This window comes from Pseudorasbora parva, chromosome 13 (assembly GCF_024679245.1).
Source record: "Pseudorasbora parva isolate DD20220531a chromosome 13, ASM2467924v1, whole genome shotgun sequence".
Lineage (NCBI taxonomy): Eukaryota > Metazoa > Chordata > Actinopteri > Cypriniformes > Gobionidae > Pseudorasbora > Pseudorasbora parva.
The window spans coordinates 3214642-3235046 of NC_090184.1; the positions used below are offsets into that span (position 1 = coordinate 3214642).

At 38.2% G+C, this 20405-nt stretch overlaps 1 protein-coding gene across 6 annotated transcripts in view; it reads right to left on the bottom strand.

The window, feature by feature from the left end:
- Window positions 1-20405, bottom strand: part of nr6a1a (nuclear receptor subfamily 6, group A, member 1a) — a 222164-nt gene that overhangs the window by 19838 nt on the left and 181921 nt on the right. For 3 of the 6 annotated variants that reach the window (XM_067412430.1, XM_067412431.1, XM_067412435.1), the window contains 4 exons: window positions 11059-11100; window positions 7206-7436; window positions 3540-3595; window positions 326-492 (listed from right to left, as the gene is read on the bottom strand). In XM_067412430.1, coding sequence (XP_067268531.1) covers window positions 326-492; window positions 3540-3595; window positions 7206-7436; window positions 11059-11100 — 496 coding nt within the window. The remainder of the gene's footprint in view (window positions 1-325; window positions 493-3539; window positions 3596-7205; window positions 7437-11058; window positions 11101-20405) is intronic. The other 3 variants (XM_067412432.1, XM_067412433.1, XM_067412436.1) reach the window with 1 other exon arrangement.

Sequence of the window (20405 nt, forward strand, 5' to 3'; positions counted from 1 at the left end):
GAGAAAATAATCTTGTTTTCTGCTTGAATTAAGATTATTATTCTTACCCCATTGGCAGATTGTTTTGCTTATTTTAAGCAAAAAAAACTCTTAATTTTGAGTTATTTTTTCCCAAAACAAGACAATTACGTTTGCTTGTCTAGTAAAAACTTCTTGTTTTAGGATGTTTGGACTAGAAACAAGACAAAATACTAAGTAAGGAAAGCATTTTTTGCAGAGTATTTCAATGCGTCTGAGGCGAATGAAAAGGAATCCAGTCTTTTGATTGGCTTGATGTGATTTGAGAATTATTCCTGAATTCCACAGACGGAGCGGGAATACTCACTTGGATGAGAGTGTGGATAAAGGCGATGGCTGATTCCCGTCAGAGATGCCGTTTCCGGGAGAGCTGTGGTCACTGTCGCCGTTGTTTCCCCAAGTGTGTTCCGGCATGTTAGCTTCATCCTTAAACTCCTGTCCGGACATAATCCGTTCAATCTCCTCATCGGTAATCTGCGCAAAGAGAAATTGTTGATATAAATTCTCAAACGGTTCATTCATTCATTCATTCATTCATTCATTCATTCATTCATTCATTCATTCATTCATTTTTGCAAGTGAAAACGTTCAAATTGCAATCCACGCGATCTGGAGTTTGGCATGAGGGCGAAAGATTTTCCAATGGGAAATCAAGTTGGTCATGCATATTTGCATATTTTATTCATATTTGAATTTAAGCCTAAAGGTCTTTGCACACGGAGTCTGAAATTCGCATGCAAAATTTTCACAGGTCAAAAAATAAATTCGACCTCACTCTATGTCAATAATGCTTGCACACTCCGAAACTTTCGTCCGTCAAAAAAAAATTCGAAACAGGTCTGATTATCTGCGTTTATGCGGCCATAAAAACGCATTTTGAGAGACGTTTTGAAAACTCAGAGCCACCATACATATTATTGTAACAAAAATACTACAGATATTATTATATCACTGCTATAATTAGCACATCAAGTCCCCGTGGAGACATAGCTACCTTAGATATATACTGCCAGTTTCTGTTCACGATCAATTGATTCACGGAAATTGGTGGTCTTCTTTTTTTATATGTGGCTACAGTATCACTAGCAAAGCATTAAACTGAGCTACTGACACTCGAAAGTACACTTTGAGTCGTTCTGCATAATCTCGCAGCACCTTGATAAGGAGGTGGAACTCTCCCTCCTCTCTATGCAACCAAAGGAGTGGATGGACCCAATATTTACTCTTTCTTTTTCTCTTTTCAAGAAGAGGGAGGGGAAAAAAATAATCCTCAATACTTGAAGACGTTATTTTGTATTGTTTTAAGTTTTTTTTCGTAACGCATGCATTAATATGCATCAGACTCAGTGCGCAAAGTCTCTGTGCGTGACGAATTACGAAAAAACGCATGCAAAAATATCGGACTCAGTTTGCAAAGGTCTAGAGGTTTATCGTTGTTCAGTACATGTTTTGCGTGCAAAATTTCACACAAGAGCGGAAGGTTTTTCACCCGTTTCAGCAAAATTTGCGGGTCGACCCGTCGGGTACCCGAACCCGTGCAGGACTCTGCCATAAAATATTAAATATGGTCCAATCATTTCTTTGAAATAAGAATATTTCTGTCATTTGTCACCGTCATGCGAACACCACCAGAGGGTTAATTTTTTCATGTTATAGTCGATAGGCTGATGGTTTTAAATTGATCAAAAATCGGCTGATAAACATCGGCGGCAATACATCGATGCATCTCTAGTCTGATCATATTTACTGTTGTTCAGTAAAATGCAGTCATTTCAATAGGATTTCACGTGAAATAGATGGTCACACAAATGTAAGGCATTGACCAACAGAAGGCTGCACTACTGACAATGGATCTATTTGCCAACTAAATTATCCTGAAATTTTGTTACTGTGACCGTACGTTGCTAGCGTGAAAGAGATTCAGTCTCATACTGTCACTTTAGAGCACAAGACAGCGCTTTGACACGAAGCGCAACTCCATGAGCCTTATTATGGCTCTTAATGCCAATACGACAGAAAGAGACAAACCAGCGTTTAAGTCAAGGCCGTGCACTAAAAAATCCCAATCGATGAGTTCAAGCCATCTTTAAGTGTGTTTTATTTTGTCTAAGGTTAAGAAACCTGCCATTGTGTGTAGCAGAGGCAATTAGGCCGAGTCAATAAGAGGCGTTCTGTAGTGCTGGGATCAGGTGCAAACAAGAGCGCTGTATGGAACAAGCTACGCCTTTATACACACTTCCACCTGTCAAATACACACACAATAAATGAGGCTTAAACTCACTGAATGGAGCCTGAAGCCTCATAATCAGAATGATGTCGGAGAAATACGAGGTAAAGTTACATCTAAAATAACACAGACCTCAACAGCAAAGGCCAAGCTTTGGATTATTACACGGCACAAAAAACATTTTCCCTCATATGAGAATTAAAAACATCCACGTGAGTGTAGACAAGCTGCGAAACACAATGCTTCTGTGAGGTCAGCTGACAATGAAGGAGAAGAAAGACTGTGGCCTTGAGGACAGCGGCTGCTCTAAGGAAATTAACATCTTCAAATGGAGGGAACGAATCAGCTCTGTTTCCTCGAGCCGCAGGAACACAAGCGTTAACACACGGCGGACACCAGACAATCTCTGGAGGAACGGCAGAGCAGGGGACGAGGGATTCATTCAGGAGAGAGAGAAGAGATCCGGCCAGGCCATCTCATCAGATAGGAACAGTTCATTTCTTTTGAGAGAAAAGTGTGTGTGTGTGTGTGTTGCGTCTGTGTGTGTGTGTGTGAGTGCGTGTCTGTCTGTGTGTGCGTGCGTGTCTGTCTGTCTGTCTGTCTGTGTGTGTGTGTGTGTGTATGTGTGTGTGCGCACGTGCGTGCCTGCATCTGTCTGTGTGTGTATGAGTGCGTGTCTGTCTGTCTGTGTGTGCGTGTGTGTGCGTGCGTCTGTCTGTGTGTGCGTGTGTGTGCATGCGTCTGTCTGTGTGTGTGTGTGTGTGTGTGTGTACGTGCGTGTCTGTCTGTCTGTCTGTGTGTGTGTGCGTGCGCATCTGTCTGTGTGTGTGTGTGTGTGCGTGTGCGTGCGTGCGTGCGTCTGTGTGTGTGTGTGCATGTCTGTCTGTCGGTGTGTGTGTGTGTGTGTGTGTGCGTCTGTCTCTGTGCGTGCGTCTGTCTCTGTGTGTGTGTGTACGTGTGTGTGCGTGTCTGTGTGTGTGTGTGTGTGTGTGTGTGTGTGTGTATGCGTGTGTGCATTTGTGTGTGCGCGTCTGTGTGTGTGTGTGTGTGTGTGTGTGTGTGTATGTGCACGTGCGTGCCTGCGTCTGTCTCTGTGTGTGTATGTGTGTGCGTGCTTCTGTCTCTGTGTGTATATGTGTGTATATGTGTGTATACGTGCGTGCGTTTGTCTGTCTGTCTGTGTGAGTGTGTGTGTGCGTCTGTACGTGCGTGCGTCTGTGTGAGTGTGTGTGTGTGTGTGTGTGTGTGTGTGTGTGTGTGTGTGTGTGTGTGTGTGTGTGTATAAAGTGGGTACCTGCACAGGCCCGATGCTTTTGTTCCTGCCTCCCGGCATGCCATCTTCTCTGATTGCTGTAAAACACAAAACCAAATGGTGAACTGAATGTACATTTAAAAAGAATTTTACCTTCGAAATTCTCAAATGCTTCGCCTCTTTTCAACATTCAAAGAGGTTTGTGTGTCCATCATGTAGGCCATTTAGATGTAACACACTGAAAAACAACAAAAGCGGCATGCTTTCAGCAACGCAAACGCTTTGGCGAAGAACGGCAGACATTACAAAACCAGAATCTAAAGGTGATGAATGATTCTCAGGGCAACTTTGAGCAATGGTGCCGCGGGATGTTGCTTGGCCAAAAAAATTGCCCCATATATCATCACCTTATAGGGTTAGTTCACCCAAAATGAAAAGGACCCCATGATTTACTCCCCCTCAGGTCATCCTAGGTGTGTATGACTTTCTTCTTTCATACGAACACAATCAGAGTTATATAAAAAATGTCCTGGCTCTTCCCAGCTTTATAATGGCAGTGACTATAAAAATAATAAAAGTGCTCCAAACAGGGTTAATAAGGGCCTTCTGAACCAAATCAATGGGTTTTTGTGAGAAAAATATATATACTTAATACTATATAAAGTAAAATAGCTTCCGGCGGACTGCCGTCTGTATTCAACTTACACAGAAAGTGTTTTGATCAAGTATTTGATTTGCTGTAGACACATTATAAGAGACATCCAGTGTAATATAATATCTCCAAACATACATTATCTGCATAAGAGCCAGTGTCAAGGTCCAGCATATGCACACTATGTACTATATAAATAGAGTTTCATTTGATGAGGACAAAACTGTGGCTCATCCAATTAGATTAAAGTGGCTAAACTGTTTTTTAATGGACAAAATTTCTCTTATCTTGAGAAAAAAGTGTGCTAAATGATATTGAATGTGCAAGTGTAGTGCACTTCACGAGTTAGAAGTAGATCTGAAGCAACTGTACTTGCAGAGAATGAAATATTACTGAACTACAAGGCCACTTAAGAGCACTTAACACGCTTAAGTACTTTTAAACTTTATTTTAAGATGCCTGTGTTACAGTGTAATTATATATTTAAGTACTGAGTAATATTAATTAACTACATGTACTTACTAAGGTTAGGGTTTGATGCATGTAATTCTGCATAATTTACTGTTATTACTATAATAACTGCATGTAACAATTGTAAAATAAAGTGTAACCAAATGCACTTTGGTAATTCAAAATTAAAGTTTTACTTTATAGTACATTTGAGATCATTATGTTTTAATAAACTTTAAAGAAGCACTTATTTTGATGTGTTGACTGACATACTAAAGCACATGTCTATAATTTTAACTGTTGTGTTATCATCAAATATTACATTTAAAGTGAATACATTTTAAATGCATTAAATTACAACTAACAATTACAAATGCATAATTACAAATACATTTCATTTTGTGACATACACGTTTCAATAGAATATATTTCATATTTAAAATAATATATTTTATTTTCCATAAATGCAGTACAACCATATTTCAAAGACAACAAGAGTAATTATGAAATTACATATAAAGATTTATTTAAGTTCTAGGTTAAAAAAAAAGCAGCACTAAAATCTGCAAAAAAACTGCATTTAATTTAAACAATAATACTTTTTTATTTAACTGCAGTCAAAATGCAATTATGGGTCCAAAATCATTCAGTTTACATTTAATTATATTATTTCCATAATAGGTAAAAGTATGGTCAAGTGTATTTACCACTCTAGTTAGACCTCCCGATTTTGCATTGACCATTTGTAGAAACTCAGTCTTAAGAGGAATATTCTGTACAGCTAAAGTAAATAATAATAATAATAATAATAATAATAATAATAATAATAAAAAGCTCTGATAAACCCACAGTCATCTCCTGAAGATATTTCCGCCCTAACCCAAACATAAACTATGAGCGTGAACAATGAGATCTAAAGTAATGCTGTGTCTATAGTGTTTCTCAGGCTCACTCCGAGCTCAGCCCTTGTGCATTACTGAGACGGTCACTAGAGGGCAGTGCTGATTGGTTTAATGAATTGTGCCTTCTCTTGGGGGGTGTTGACCAGTTCATACTAGTCCAAGCAGGTCACCTGATCAACCATCTAAACCAGCTGGAAAACACACCAGCTAAAGAATTTCAAGAATTGAATTCTCTCTCTCTCTCTCTCTCTCTCTCTCTCTCTCTCTCTCTCTCTCTCTCTCTCTCTCTCTCTCTCTCAAGAAAATAATTAAGACAAGAAAAATAAATAATTAAACAATAATAATAAGTTTTCTACATTTATGCACATTCAGACGAGATGAGAATATTCTGACTTTAGTTTTGTCCACTGGCTGATTCCCTTAGTTTGTGGCAGGCTGTCACATATTTTGCTGCTGTTGTAATCAACTGTGATTTTTAGAATAGATTTTTCTCCCAGAATATGAATGCATTTTTCTGAAATTGGTAATGCCATAAGATTTGGTTGCTGGTGTGAGTGTAGCTTCAGCAGCAGCTGTAGGAGAGCGCTCCGGTGCCGGTTCTGCTCCTGACACCATAGGAGTCTCTCTCACACACACACACACACACTCACACTCACACACACACACACACACACACACACACACACACACACACACATGTTGGTCTATGTGGTTTACAGGGACTCTCCATAGGCGTAATGGTTTTTATACTGTACAAACCGTATTTTCTATCCCCTTACACTGCCCCTGCCCCTAAACCTACCCATCACAGGAAACATTCTGCATTTTTACTTTCTCAAAAAAACATCATTTAGTATGTTTTTAAGGCCATTTGAATTATGAGGACATTTGATATGTCCTCATAAACCACCTTTATAATACCAGTGTAATACCCATAGTTATACAAATTTGTGTCCTCATAAACCACATAAACAGGCTCACACACACACACACACACACAAACACACACACACACACACACACACACACACACACACACACACACACACTTGTTTGTAGATTACTTAGCTTATTTTAAGCAAAAACTCTTAATTTTGAGTATTTCTTTTCCCAAAACAAGACAATTACTTCTGCTTGTCTAGTAAATACTTCTTGTTTTAAGAATTTTTTGATGTTTGGACTAGAAACAAGACAAAAATACTGAGTAAGAAAAGCATTTTTGTGTAAACTGTAAAAAATTGTTGTTGGTTTTTGTTGGTTTAACTTAAAAAAGTAAGTAACCTGGCTGCCTAAAAATTTTTGAGTTTATTGAAATTAAAAATTTGAGTTGATACAATGAAGGAAATTGGTTTAATAAATAGAAACTCAAAATATTATTGTATCTGAACCACATAAAAAATTAGATAAATCATGAAAATGGCACTATGTAGTTTCACTGCGTCATCAGAAATAAAACACACACAATTACCCAATGTGCTTACAAAATCTTGTAATAATATTTTAATAAAGGTTGTCGAATCTCAAAAATGTCCATTGTATTAACTCAAAATTGTAATTTCAATGAACTCAACATTTTAAGGCAGCCATGTAAAAAAAATTCCACATTTTTTACAGTGTATAAATAATATGAGGTTTCTAGGAATCTGTTTTGAAATAAATGTATAAATAAAAGATTTAATCTCTCTCTCTCTCTCTCTCTCTCACCTTTGCGGTTCATCCCCATCTGCAGGCACTTGAGCAGCCGGCAGTACTGGCAGCGGTTGCGCTGTTTGCGGGACATCTCGCAGTTCTTGTCGCGGCTGCATCGGTACACGCGCTTGTTGCAGATGCTGCGCTTGAAGAAGCCCTTGCAGCCCTCGCAGGAAATGATGCCGTAGTGCAGTCCTGTGGCGCGGTCTCCGCAGATGAGACAAGAGCGCTGCTCAGCCTGGTCATCTGAGAGAAACACACACACACACACACACACACACACACACACAGAGATCAGGACCATCATATGCACATATATACATCTGAACGAACATTTTAGAACTATCTACTTAGATGTTATTTCAACTTAAATTACACTAAACTGAATTAAAAAAATTGGTTGAATCATTCATTCTTATTAAAAAAGTTGAAAATCACTAGTAAAAACTCAATGATCATACAAAATTTGACAGTGTATATTCACGTATTGGTTCACACTAAAAAATGCTGGGTTGTTTTAACCCAATGTTGGGTCAAATATGGACTAACTCAGCAATTGGGTTGTTTTAACCCTGCGGTTGGGCTAAATATTTGCTTAAGACAGCCCAATTGCTGGGTTGGTCCACATTTGACCCAACATTGGGTTGTTTACCACCCCGAGTTTTTTAGAGTGTATGAAGATGCGCTACTGTTCAAAGGTTTGAGGTTGGTATTTGACATTTTAATGCGTTTAATATTAATATTTTAATAAATAAAGTAAAAGTATTTACTTATTTAAATTGTATTAATTATGTTTGATATGTCTGTAATTTAATATTTTATAACATATTTGTTTTAATCTTATTCATTATTTATTTGCATTCATATGTTTATTCTGTAGACTTTTCCACAGACCCCAGAGCTCCCTTTGGACCCCAGTTTGAAAACCCCTGTTCTCTATCGTATGAATGTGATCTGGACGTACACTGGGGGAAAAAATGCGTTGGATTTAGATGATTTGATTGCGTACATCGGTCCCACATTAATCAGTTGTGTTAAACAAACATCATTTGTTGATGTAACTTCACTATCGTGGAATGACTACTCTTTAAGTGACTCAATTAAGTAGTTTCAAAGTGAACTTTACATGACTCCCTGTCATGATTCAGGCATTTAATTTCATATATTCATTCATCCACTTCCATTTCATACACTTTAATGTTACACAACTGAATTATAACACTGCACTAGCTGGTTTACAAACTTCTAGCTAGCAAGAGCACACATTAGCATGTTAAATGCGAAGCATTAAAAGCTCCTACAGCAAAGCCTTAATGACATTAGATGTATCAATCCACAGCCTAAGCAAATGCTCCACTCTTCTATAAATATATGAAGATATCCAACATAATTAAATATTAAACTCTATAAAACACAATCAAGTCTCCCTTTCTCATTTTGCTCAAAAATACACTTTAAAAAAACACTTTTACATATAAAATAACAACATTTACTCTCTCTTGATCTAGCCATATGCAAAGCATGCTGGGAACTAACAAGCCCCGCCCAGTTTCAGTTATTACAACACATCATTCATGTTATGGGATCAACACAAACGGATTAAGTTTCACTTTAATTCGACTTATATTTAAGTGGATTGAACACAATCAAATTAAGTTTGGACAAAATGCATAGCAATTGTGTTGCTTTAGCTCATTTTTACTAAGCAATCTGAACAAGCAGTGAAAATCATTTTTTTCAGAGTACATCCGCCATGTTGTCATTATCATGTGACCTGTCATTCCCAAACCCTCTCCCGTGGCCTCATGGGACGCTGAAGTGTCCATCAGATACACATCAGACGACCGGCTCTTTTATGAGTACTGTGGATTCAGACATACTTCTATTTTCACATAATGCTATACAGTAGGGAAGTGTGTGATTTGGGAAAAACACACACACACACACACACACACACCTCCCCCGGCCCGTGACCAGATGGGTCGGTGCTATGGTAACCGTGAATGCGTGAGGAATGTGCTTGCTCACCGCGGCTGACTAAGCGAAGAAAGGGTTCAAAGCGAGAGCAGCGGAAACACTAACCCTCCCTCCCTCTCTTCGCCCATCCCTCGCTCCCTCGCTCGCCCGCTGTCAGAGTCACCAGCTCAGCTAACCCTGAAGCCAGCATGTGCTCCATCCATCCATCCATCCATCCGTCCCCGAGCCAATCGCTCGCTCTAATGAGCCATTCACTCACACATACAGTGACTGAAGAATCGGATGCTTTCCGATGTTAAATGGTGAAGAATCGGCAGTGATACTCAAAAACTTGTGCATTAATAAAGCTGTACCGTATCACAGGGGTTTTCAAACTTTATAATGCCAAGGACGCCCAAATATGATGAGCTTTTTTGAGGGACCCCCTTCCTATAATCAATTTATTTTTATGTACGAAAAATATTTAAACTGTTAGATAAATATTAAGTGTTACATTATAAATACAACATGTTGCTTTCCATCTTAAATTGGCTATTACTGTTGGATGTATAAACCTGAAGAACATTTTCAATTAAAAATAATTATTTGTATACAACTTTCACAGTAAATGCATGCAAGCAGTGTACATACTACGTTAAGAAAACAGTAAAGAAAAGATAAAGGTGACTATATAGTGAGAAAAACTCACTAAAGACTCAAAGCAAACATATACAATTCTGGAATGTATACGCCAAGAAAGGAGAGAAACATTTAGAAATGAACCAATTCGAATATTCGGTAGACTTTATCCATTTTTACTTTGTCTTTATTCTCTGAAATGTTCTGGGGACCCGTTAGAGCCTTCTGGAGGAAAACCCTGTCTCATACACTGCAAAAAAATGCTTTTCTTCCTTCGTATTTTTGTCTTGCTTCTAGACCAAACATCTAAAAACTCTTAAAACAAGAAGTATTTACAAGACAAGCAAAAGTAATTGTCTTGCTTTGGGAAAAAAGTACTCAAAATGAAGAGAGTTTTCGCTTAAAATAAGCAACATAATCTGCCAGTGGGGTGAGCAAAATAATCTTAAAACAATATTATTTTTCTCAGCCCATTGGCAGATTATTTATCTTATTTTAAGCGAAAACTCTCTTCATTTTGAGTTATTTTGTCCCAAAACAAGACAATTACTTCTGCTTGTCTAGTAAATGGATCTTAATGTAAGAATTGTTAGATATTTAGTATTTCAAAAATACTAAGTAAGAAAAGCATTTTTTGCAGTGTACAGACACCATCTTTGGGTTTGTGTAAAGATGATCATGCGATGAAAGGTCTACGTGTTATAAAAGCGGAAGCTGACCGAAAGTCAAGGCGATAAACACAAACGCGGATGATTTCCCGGTGAAAGAGCCGGCGGGGTCAACGGCCGGGGCTGTGGACCATTAACAGAGAGTTCAAGTCATAAAAACAGGGTCACGGCCCAGCGCCTTTTCTTTCTCAATACGAGAGGGAGTTCCAGCGGCCCGTCAGCACAGCGGAGTCAAGAACAGGCCATTCATGCCATCTGACGGGCCTTTCCTCCTCTTTAGGACTGTATGATTACAGTGCAAATGCTGCCTTTTCATCCGGCTTTCAAAGCAGCGGCGTTTCAGTGTTTTCCGAGGAGCCGAGCGAGCCGAAGGGGTCAAGAGTGCGCCGGGACAGTCCAGGGTTACACACGTGTTAAGTGTGGCCTTTCAGCTTACTTCAGCGCTTTAAAGCTTCAGATTTTGACTTGAAGCAGAAGGGTTTACGCAGGAATGGACAGATGACTGCTGGGGGAACATGTCTCATCGAGTGCTTCCAAAAGAGTCAGAAGAAAAACATTCATGCATTCATTTGATCCAACGGGAGTAAATACATGTATAAGGTTACCATTTTTTTCTTTCTTTTGATCTGTCTGTTCATCAAAGAAGCCTGAAAAAAAGAAGATATTCAGCATGAAATGAAAAAGAAGATATTCAGCATTAAATCCTCATATGAGAAGGACTTCTGAAGGATCGCGTGACACTGAAGACTGGAGTAATGATGAATAAATCACATTTTAAGATATATTCACGCAGAGAACATAATTGCAATAATATTTCACAATTTTTACTGTATTTTTGATCGCACAAAATCATTTAAAAATGTCCCCAAACTTTTGAATAGTGTATTTGTGATATAAAATCAAGCATTGTGAGTTTTGTTGCAAACATTTTCTGTCAATCATTTCAATTTCAATCAATCCATGCATGTTTTTCATGTATTAAGGTTTAGTTCAAATGTTATATGTGTAACAAACTATATATATATAGTTCATACATACATACATACATACATACATACATATAAATCTATGTAAATCATCAGACTCGGGCTGATCTGTTAAACTTTTGCATCTGAATGACATTGGCATTCACGGTGAATTTTAACACACTGAGAGCTTTCTGTACTGGATGCAGCACAGCTTCCTTTCAGATGAGCCTTACACGAGACTTTAAAGGGGTGGTGTGATGCGATTTGACTTTTTTAACTTTAGTTAGTGTGTAATGTCGCTGCTTGAGCATAAACAGTCTCTGCAAAGTTACAGCGCTGAAAGTTCAACCCAAACTGAGATATTGTCGACAGAATAAACTGTTGGCAGTTTATTGCCTACAAAAATGGCCGGTTTGGACTACAACGAGCTTCTTCCTGGGTTGGTGACATCATAAACCCTCGCTAGTCTCCGCAGATGAGACTTCTGCCCGTAATGGGAAGGGGCGTGGCCTTAACCTGTGCTTGGCACTTTAGCCAATAAAAATACAGGAAACTACATTTGGCCATCTGACCAATCTAAGAGCATTGCGTTTTTCAGAGGGATGGGCTTCATAGAAGCAGGAAGCAAACGAGCCGTTCAAAGGACAGTGGAGACAGCGGTGTGGAATAAAGGGAGAATAGAAAAAAAATACAGTGTTTTAAAAAAAGAAAAAAGTATTAAGACATGTTAAACTGCGCGCCATTGTGACGCCCTCTGCTGTTCGTCTTGAGTATTGCTGTTTGGCACCCGTTTCCACCAATAAGCAGTCTACTGGATACACCTGTGTCCAGTGCTTCAAACGCTCCTTTAAAAAGAGATGTCCAGTTGAGCCAAGTGGGATTTGAGGATTTGGGAACTTTGAGGATCTTTGGTTTTGGACTTTGTTTGGTTTTAGACTTTGCTTATGTTATGTTTGTTTTCTGCATTTATGCTCCATTTTTCTAGCCTGACAAGCCAGACCCACATCAAGATGTTTGGTCTGGAAACTCACCATCAGCTCAATCTGAGGGGCGGATAAACGGTTGTCTTTCAAACTCCCTCTGCACGCGATAGGATAGCGCTACAACCAACCAGAGCAGCGAAGGTGAAGCAGAGCTTGTTGATAGATTAAACTTTCACCGTATCCGGTCGGCTAAACTCAGAACACATCTTCCCTTCTTAAGAATGACTTCAGTGCCGTTCTTTGTTCTTTTCTCAGAGAAAAGCACGCAAACGCAACTCGGCCGTCATTATATTAAGCCCCGCCCACCGACTCTATACACGATGTGATTGGCCCGACCAGAGTTTGGCGTTTACAGCTCAGAAGTGTATTGAGAGTTGCTAGACGACACTCGCGGCAGATTAGATTTGCAGCCGCTAGGGGGCGTCTAGATTTCTAGACTACCATTTTTCACTTCCACTCATGCATTTTGCCCTACACACTGATGTTACTGACGGACACAGAAACATTATCTTCTTCAATTGTTTTCATTCTATTATTTAATGTTACCTTAATTTAGTTAATAAAGCTATTTTTTGAGCTTTAATATTTGATTTGAGTGTGTCACTTGTTTTTGTTGCTTCCCTTGAGCCAGGGGTCGTACACGGCAAAGAGTACCTGCTTACTCAGTATTTTTGTCTTGTTTCTAGTCTAAATATCTAAAAATTCTTACATTAAGAAACATTTACTACAAGTAAAAAATATTGTCTTGTTTTGTGAAAAAATAACTCAAAATGAAGAGAGTTTTTGCTTAAAATAAGATAAATAATCTGCCAGTGGGGGGTGAAAAATTATCTTGTTTTCTGTTTGAATTAAGATTATTTTTCTCACCCCATTGGCAGATTATTTATCTTATTTTAAGCAAAACTCTCTTCATGTTGAGTTATTTTTCCCAAAACAAGACAATTATGTTTGCTTGTCTTGTAAATACTTCTTGTTTTAAGAATTTTTAGATGTTTGGACTAGAAACAAGACAAAAATACTGAGTAAGAAAAGCATTTTTTTGCAGTGTAACACCCATAAACACAACCAAGCCTAGAAAAAATCACGGAAGCACTGCTTTAACACATGCATCTTCTATAGACAGAAGCAAAGCCTAATTCAACACACAAGACAACCTATTTCTGGCAAATGAGTCAGTGTTGAGCACAAAAGTGTGACTTCATGCCCTGGTGGCGTATTTGTCAAATGGAGAGAACTACTGTAACACTGACCCATCCCTGTGACCTCAAACCATTTGCCTTGAATTCCTAGCAGATGTTACGGTATGCAGGAGGCATCTGAAACCGTAAATTATTGACCAGTGCATGTGAAATGAGCGACTTCCTTCAATGAGAAAACACCGCTTCCAACGCCGGCTTCCTTTATTCACACCCCGGCCGCCTTTGATTGGTTAAATTTGACGCCCTCTCTTTCAAGTGCATGGCCAGCCTATAAACCTGGAGTTCTCTCGCACCTTCACACACTTGATCCCACAGCGTCACTTCACACACCCCGCCCCGTCTCATTCTGCCCCGTCACCAACTGGACGATCCTGGGATGCTTTTCAGGGAGTCGGGAATTTGTGCTTAAAAATTCAAATGTGGCTTCGACTGCCTCTCGTGAAAACATATGTGATAAAAAAATGGCTATGTTGTATATTAAATAAAATTACACACACACACACACACACACACACACACACACACACACACACACACACACACACACACACACACACACACACACACACACACACACACACACACACACACACACACACACACACACACACCCTAAACCTAACCATCACAGGAAATATTCTGCATTTTTACTTTCTCAAAAAAACATCCTTTAGTATGTTTTTAAGGCCGTTTGAATTATGAGGACATTTGATATGTCCTCATAAACCACATTTATAGAGTAATACCAGTGTAATACCCATGTAGTTATACAAATTTGTGTCCTCATAAACCACATAAACAGGCTCACACACTATATTAGTGAGGACATTACATCGACTTTCATTGATTTTATATCAGGTTAATGATATTTTCTATCCCCTAACCCAACCCCTATCCCTAAACTTACCCATCACAGAAACATCTGCAGAACAACAGATATAAATAAAAACATATTTTTGGCCGATTTATAAGCCTTTTCAACAAGTGAGGACCAGACAAATGTCCTCAAGTTTGGGGTCAGTAATATTTTTAAAGTCACTTCTGCTCAACAAGGCTGCATTTATTTGATCAAACATACAGTAAATATTGCTAAATATTCCTCCAGTGTAAATTGAATCATTCATTCTTATTCAAAAAGTTGAAAATCGCTAGTAAAAATCAATGATCATACAATTTTGACAGTGTATATTCACGTATTGCTATTAAGATACGCTACTGTACAAAGGTTTGTAGTTGGTATTAGACATTTTAATGTGTTTAAAACAAATCGCTTATGCTCAACAATGTTGCATTTATCTAATCAATATCACAGCAAATATTCCTCCAGTGTAAATCATCTGTTCTCTGTGTGAATATACAGTAAAGTGTGATGTATTCCTGTGATCAAAGCTGAATTTATCATCATTACTCCAGTCTTCAGTGTCACATGATCCTTCACTAATCACTCTCAGATGAGGATCTGATGCTCCATATCTTTAATATTTCTGTGGAAACATTGAAATGTTTTTATTTTATTTTTAGGATTCTTAAATAAATAGAAAGTTCAAAAGAACAGCATTTATTAGAAACCAAAATCTTAGTATTATAAATGTCTTCACCGATCAATTTAATGCATCTTTGCTGAATATAAATATTAATTAAAAAAATCTTACCGACCCAAGACTTTTGAAAGGGAGTGTATGATCGTGTCATATTTTCACAATTACATCATTTTGATCTATAATATCGGCCCAAAGTTTGAACACACTCCACGTGAAATGCCTCTCATGATCGACACATTTCAGTTTAAATGCTTGAGATTCGTTTGTAGACAGAAATAACGTGTCATGAACATTTGATTTAAAAGTCCAGCATTTGACGTGAGATTTCTCTGCAGTGTTGACACCGGAAGGAAAGAAGCTAAAGCAAAAACTCATGAAATGTTGTCTGTCCTAACCCGTGCTGTATTTTAACAGCCCGATGTCCAAATAAAGCTGCTCTCGTGGACGTTTCCTGTCAGACCACAGAACGCGGGTTATATCGGGAGCCCTGTAGAGATGTGGCCCTAGTCGCCTTTTTGAAGAAGGAATAAAGTTGCTAACAGAGTGTGAACATTTCCACAAAGTTGTTAAATTGGCAACACCGCAGGTCATATTTCACCCCAGAATCAATGAAAAAGATGAAAAATAATTAGCCTGGATGCCAGCCGAACCTAGCCCCGCCCACAACATTTTTAGGTTGGGCGGTTCGGTCTGGCATCGCTGCATAGAGGAGTAATTATCCCCGAACAGAAACTGTTCGGACCAATGAAATCATCAGGGCGGGCTTTAGACGATGATGGACAGATGATCAACAGTAACATAATCATCACGTCATCAAAGGCGCTTGGGATTATATTTGTTCTAATCCTAAACGGAGAGCTTGTTTGTATCTGCATCACCTTCACTATTTCTCTCAGAAATGATGATCATGTTGGGTAAGTACTCTGTGTATCAATAAATAATTTAATTTTTTTACAACACCGGCAAAGATCGTGTATTCCAGCGCTCGTGCAGACGGGGTTGCCAAGTTTTTACAACAAAATCCGCCAACTACTAGCCCTAAATAATAGCTTCTCAGGGGGTTCTCCGGGGGGAAAATGGCGTTTGGGGGGTAAAATGTGTGTTATTTTGGCAAGGTTGCTGCTAAAATTTGCACTCATGGGTCTATATATCACATAATAGTCCCTTCAACCCTTGGACATAGAAAACAACCTGCGGAAAAAAATGCGGACTTGGCAACACTCTGTCTGTTGACATTTGACAATACGTTGCTCTGTTGCTCTGATTGGTTGTTGGTCTGTCCAATCGAGGTCTTTCCTGGTTGGGTTGAAACACGCCCCATAATCACAGCCCAATGAGCATCAGACTCATATTCTGACTAGAGTTGAGGATGACCACGGCAGGCTAAAGAATAATATTATGATCTCAGAAAATGATACTACATATATACATACATATATATATATATCATTCAAAAGTTTGTGGTCAGTAAGAGTGAAAGTTTAGTGTGTGTGTGTACGAGTGAGTGTGTAAGTGAGTTTGTATAAGTGAGTATGTGTGTGTTTGTTTGTTTGTGTGTGAGTGAGTGTGTAGCGGAGGATGGGAGGACAAAACAGATGATGGCAGGAGAGAGCGGAGGATGGGAACAGAGAGAGACAGAGAGAGCTCTGCGTTTCTCTGTCTCTCTCTCTCTCTCGCTCTCACAATCCCTCCCAGCTGAGCGTGTGCGGGGGGAGGTTCGGCTTTCCTGTACTTTTCCGCTCTTCTATCCCTCTTTCTCCCTCCTCTGGATCCTCTGCTCTTTATCTATAAGCACGTCTCCAGCTGGTCAAATCTGGCCACGCATCGACTCCAGCGTTACTACAGCATCACTGAGATAACCCCACAGTCTGTGTGCTGAACGCTTTTATATTTGCACTTTGTTCAAGTTTTAGCTTTTTTTTTGTTGTTGTTGGTTGCTTTTGTAATTTTTATTGGTTATTGTTTTTTTTCATAAATATATTTTTCAGCATTGTTAAACAATGAAAACGAGAAATGTTTCTTTGGAAGCTTTAAAATATGTTTAAGGGGTTTTATTTTAAGTGACCAAAAATGTGTTGGTAACACATCATATCTTTTCATAAAGAACTGTAACCAAAGTCCAAATGCATTAATATTTGCAGAATCCTTGTTACATCAGAAACTGATTGTTTGTCACACATTTAACAAGTATATTTATGAGGTCATGATAAGGTCTGTATAAGGCATAATTAACGCACTAAACACACCTTTATAAGGCATTACACACTAAAACTGCTGGGTTAAAAACAACCCAAGTTGGGTTGAAAATGGACAAACCCAGAAGTTGGGTTGTTTGAGTGGGTCCATTCACTGGGTTCAAACAACCCAATTTCTGGGTTTGTCCATTTTCAACCCAACTTGGGTTGTTTTTAACGCAGCATTTTTTGGAGTGAATACTGTATATAAAGGCGTTTAAAGTAAAGTGTTTAGTTAACTGTAGTGTTTGTTGTCCCGATGGCTCCGACCTCATGTTAATCCTCCACACTTCCCTCATCTCCCCCACTGCAGCGATCTCATAACCATCACAACAGGCAGGAATTAGCATGCGGTAATTACACTGAGTCTTAATGTAACGCAAAGCATTCTGCCGACACACACACACACACTGAATCCTGCCGCTCGGAGGAAGGCTTTGTGCCTCATGTAAATGTGTTTCTGACAACAGTCCATTCAGCTTCACCCTGGGCCCTCAAAGAGATGTTAAAGACACACCGCCATTCAGCGACTTTAACATACACTCATATCTGCATTCAGCACGGAGGCATTCAAATGATCAAAAGTGACTGTAGAGACATTTATAAGACGATTTCTATTTCAAATAAATGTTGTTCTTTTAAACGTTCTGTTCATAAAGAATCCTTAAAACAAGTTTCATGGTTTAAAAAAAAATGTATGCAGCAAATCATCATATGAGAATGATTTATGAAGGATCATGTGACACTAAATATTGCTTAACATTTTGCTTTGATCTCAGGAATAAATTATATTTGACTATATATTCACATAGAAAACAGTAATTGTAGAAATCTCACAATTTTTACTGTATTGTAAAATAGCTCTGTGCGCATAAAATACTTATTTTTTACATTAAAAATTGTACACAAGATTTTGAGATGTTAAAGATGCATTCATTACACATTACCATTAAGTGTGACTTACTTAAAAAAAAAAAAAAAAAAAAAAAAATATATATATATATATATATATATATATATATATATATATATATATATATATATATATATATATATATATATATATATATATATATATATATATATATATATATATATATATATATATATATATATATATATATATATATATATATATATATATATATATATATATATAATTCAGCAAGGATGCATTAAATTGTATAAATAAATAAAAAGGACAGAGACATTTATAATGAGATTTCTATTTTAAATAAATGCTGTTCTTTTGAACTTTCTATTCAAGGAATCCTGGAAAGAAACTGCTTTCACATAAATATGAACTGTTGTCAACACTGATAATAATCATAAATGTGTGTTGATCATCAATAACTCATCTTATTAGAGTGATTAGTGAAGGATCAGTGACACTGAAGACTGGAGTAATGATGATAAATTCAGCTTTGATCACAGGAATAAATCACACTTCACTATATATTCACATAGAGAACAGTTCTTTTAAATGATAAATATATTTCACATTTTTACAGTATTTACTATTTTCCATTCAAATAAATGCAGCCTCGGTGAACAGACGAAACAGACATTTTAGAGAACCGTACTGACCCAAGCATTTGAGCGCTGGTGACCATTATATCAGATCATATCCAGGCTGCGGAGGCTTCAGAAAGCCCTGTATTATTATAGCAGCAGATCTTACAGTAAAGCACCCGGCGGTCAATTATCCTCGCAGCAGAGTATCGAACCGTTTCAACATCTCGGAGCATCCACAGTTAGCTTAACAAAATCAATAAAGGCCATCAGCAGATAAAGCACATCAAAACCTGAAATATTTGCAAACATTACACAAGACATTGATCCCTCGTGGCAAGGGCAGATGATTTCTCAGACCGTCAGAGATCTGCTGTGGCTTCATTAATAAGGTGAGCGCTCAGAAAAAGGCCAGATTATATCTAAAGGGATCGAGGTTCGTAGGTGGCTCGTGTGGATACACTCGATTCTGGTTCATAATGAGTTGTTTGTGTGATTTAAAAGAGGTTTTCTGCTACAGTACAGAACGGATAAACCGATGAAGAGCGATGGACGCAAACACCAGTGATGCCAAAAAAATAAGACCCTTGTGTATCAGGATGTGTGTGTGAATCTGCTTCGGCCTCATAATGAACTCAACACACAACGCCTGGCTTCAGAAAAACTGATTTGACAAGAAAATGCTACACTGTAAACCGTAAAATAGGGCACAATGTACTGTATAAATATGAAGGAGGTTTCCGTATTGGTTTTTTACAGGGGTTTTACCTGTTTTTGGAATTACACGTCACCATAGGCGTAATTTACAGGTGGGACGGGTGAGACATGTCCCCACCACTTTTTTCAAACATCTTGCTTCACGGATGAACCTAACTAATACAAACAAAACATCTCTGGTTATCTAGAAGAGCATCATTTCATTCGTTTGTTAAATAAGAGGCGATCTAGCGCTTTAATCGAACGCTTAACGCCGTTGCAGAGACTTTCTGTTTGTTCCGGTCAGATCACGAAACAAAATGCACAAAATCTGTCCCTGCTCTTGACGTACTGATGATATTCGGTTTTGATGAGAGAAAATAGGCTACGAGGGCAGATTAGAAACGAGAACTTCTGACAAGTTTACCAGACTAGACCAGGGATTATAAGCAAAGTGTGCAAATCTGTACGCCTTTATTCACGTGTAAGATCTTGGCACAACGCTATTGTGTTTAGATGCAATAATTTAACGAGATCTATATCAATAAATGAACTATTTAATTGATTTCCGGACATCTTAATACTCATTTTTCTGCAATTGTTATTATGCATATTTTAAATCTGATATAACATTGTATCAGCGTATCATATGCACACCAAAGCTCATTTTGACGTATGAGCGCCCCTCACATGTCAAAATGAGCTTTGGCGTGGATATAGTACGCAGTTTTCGCATGAATATGATATGCAATTTATGTTCCACCCACTTTTTAAAAACTTTTTTAAGTTACACCACGGCACGTTGCATTAGTTTGTGTT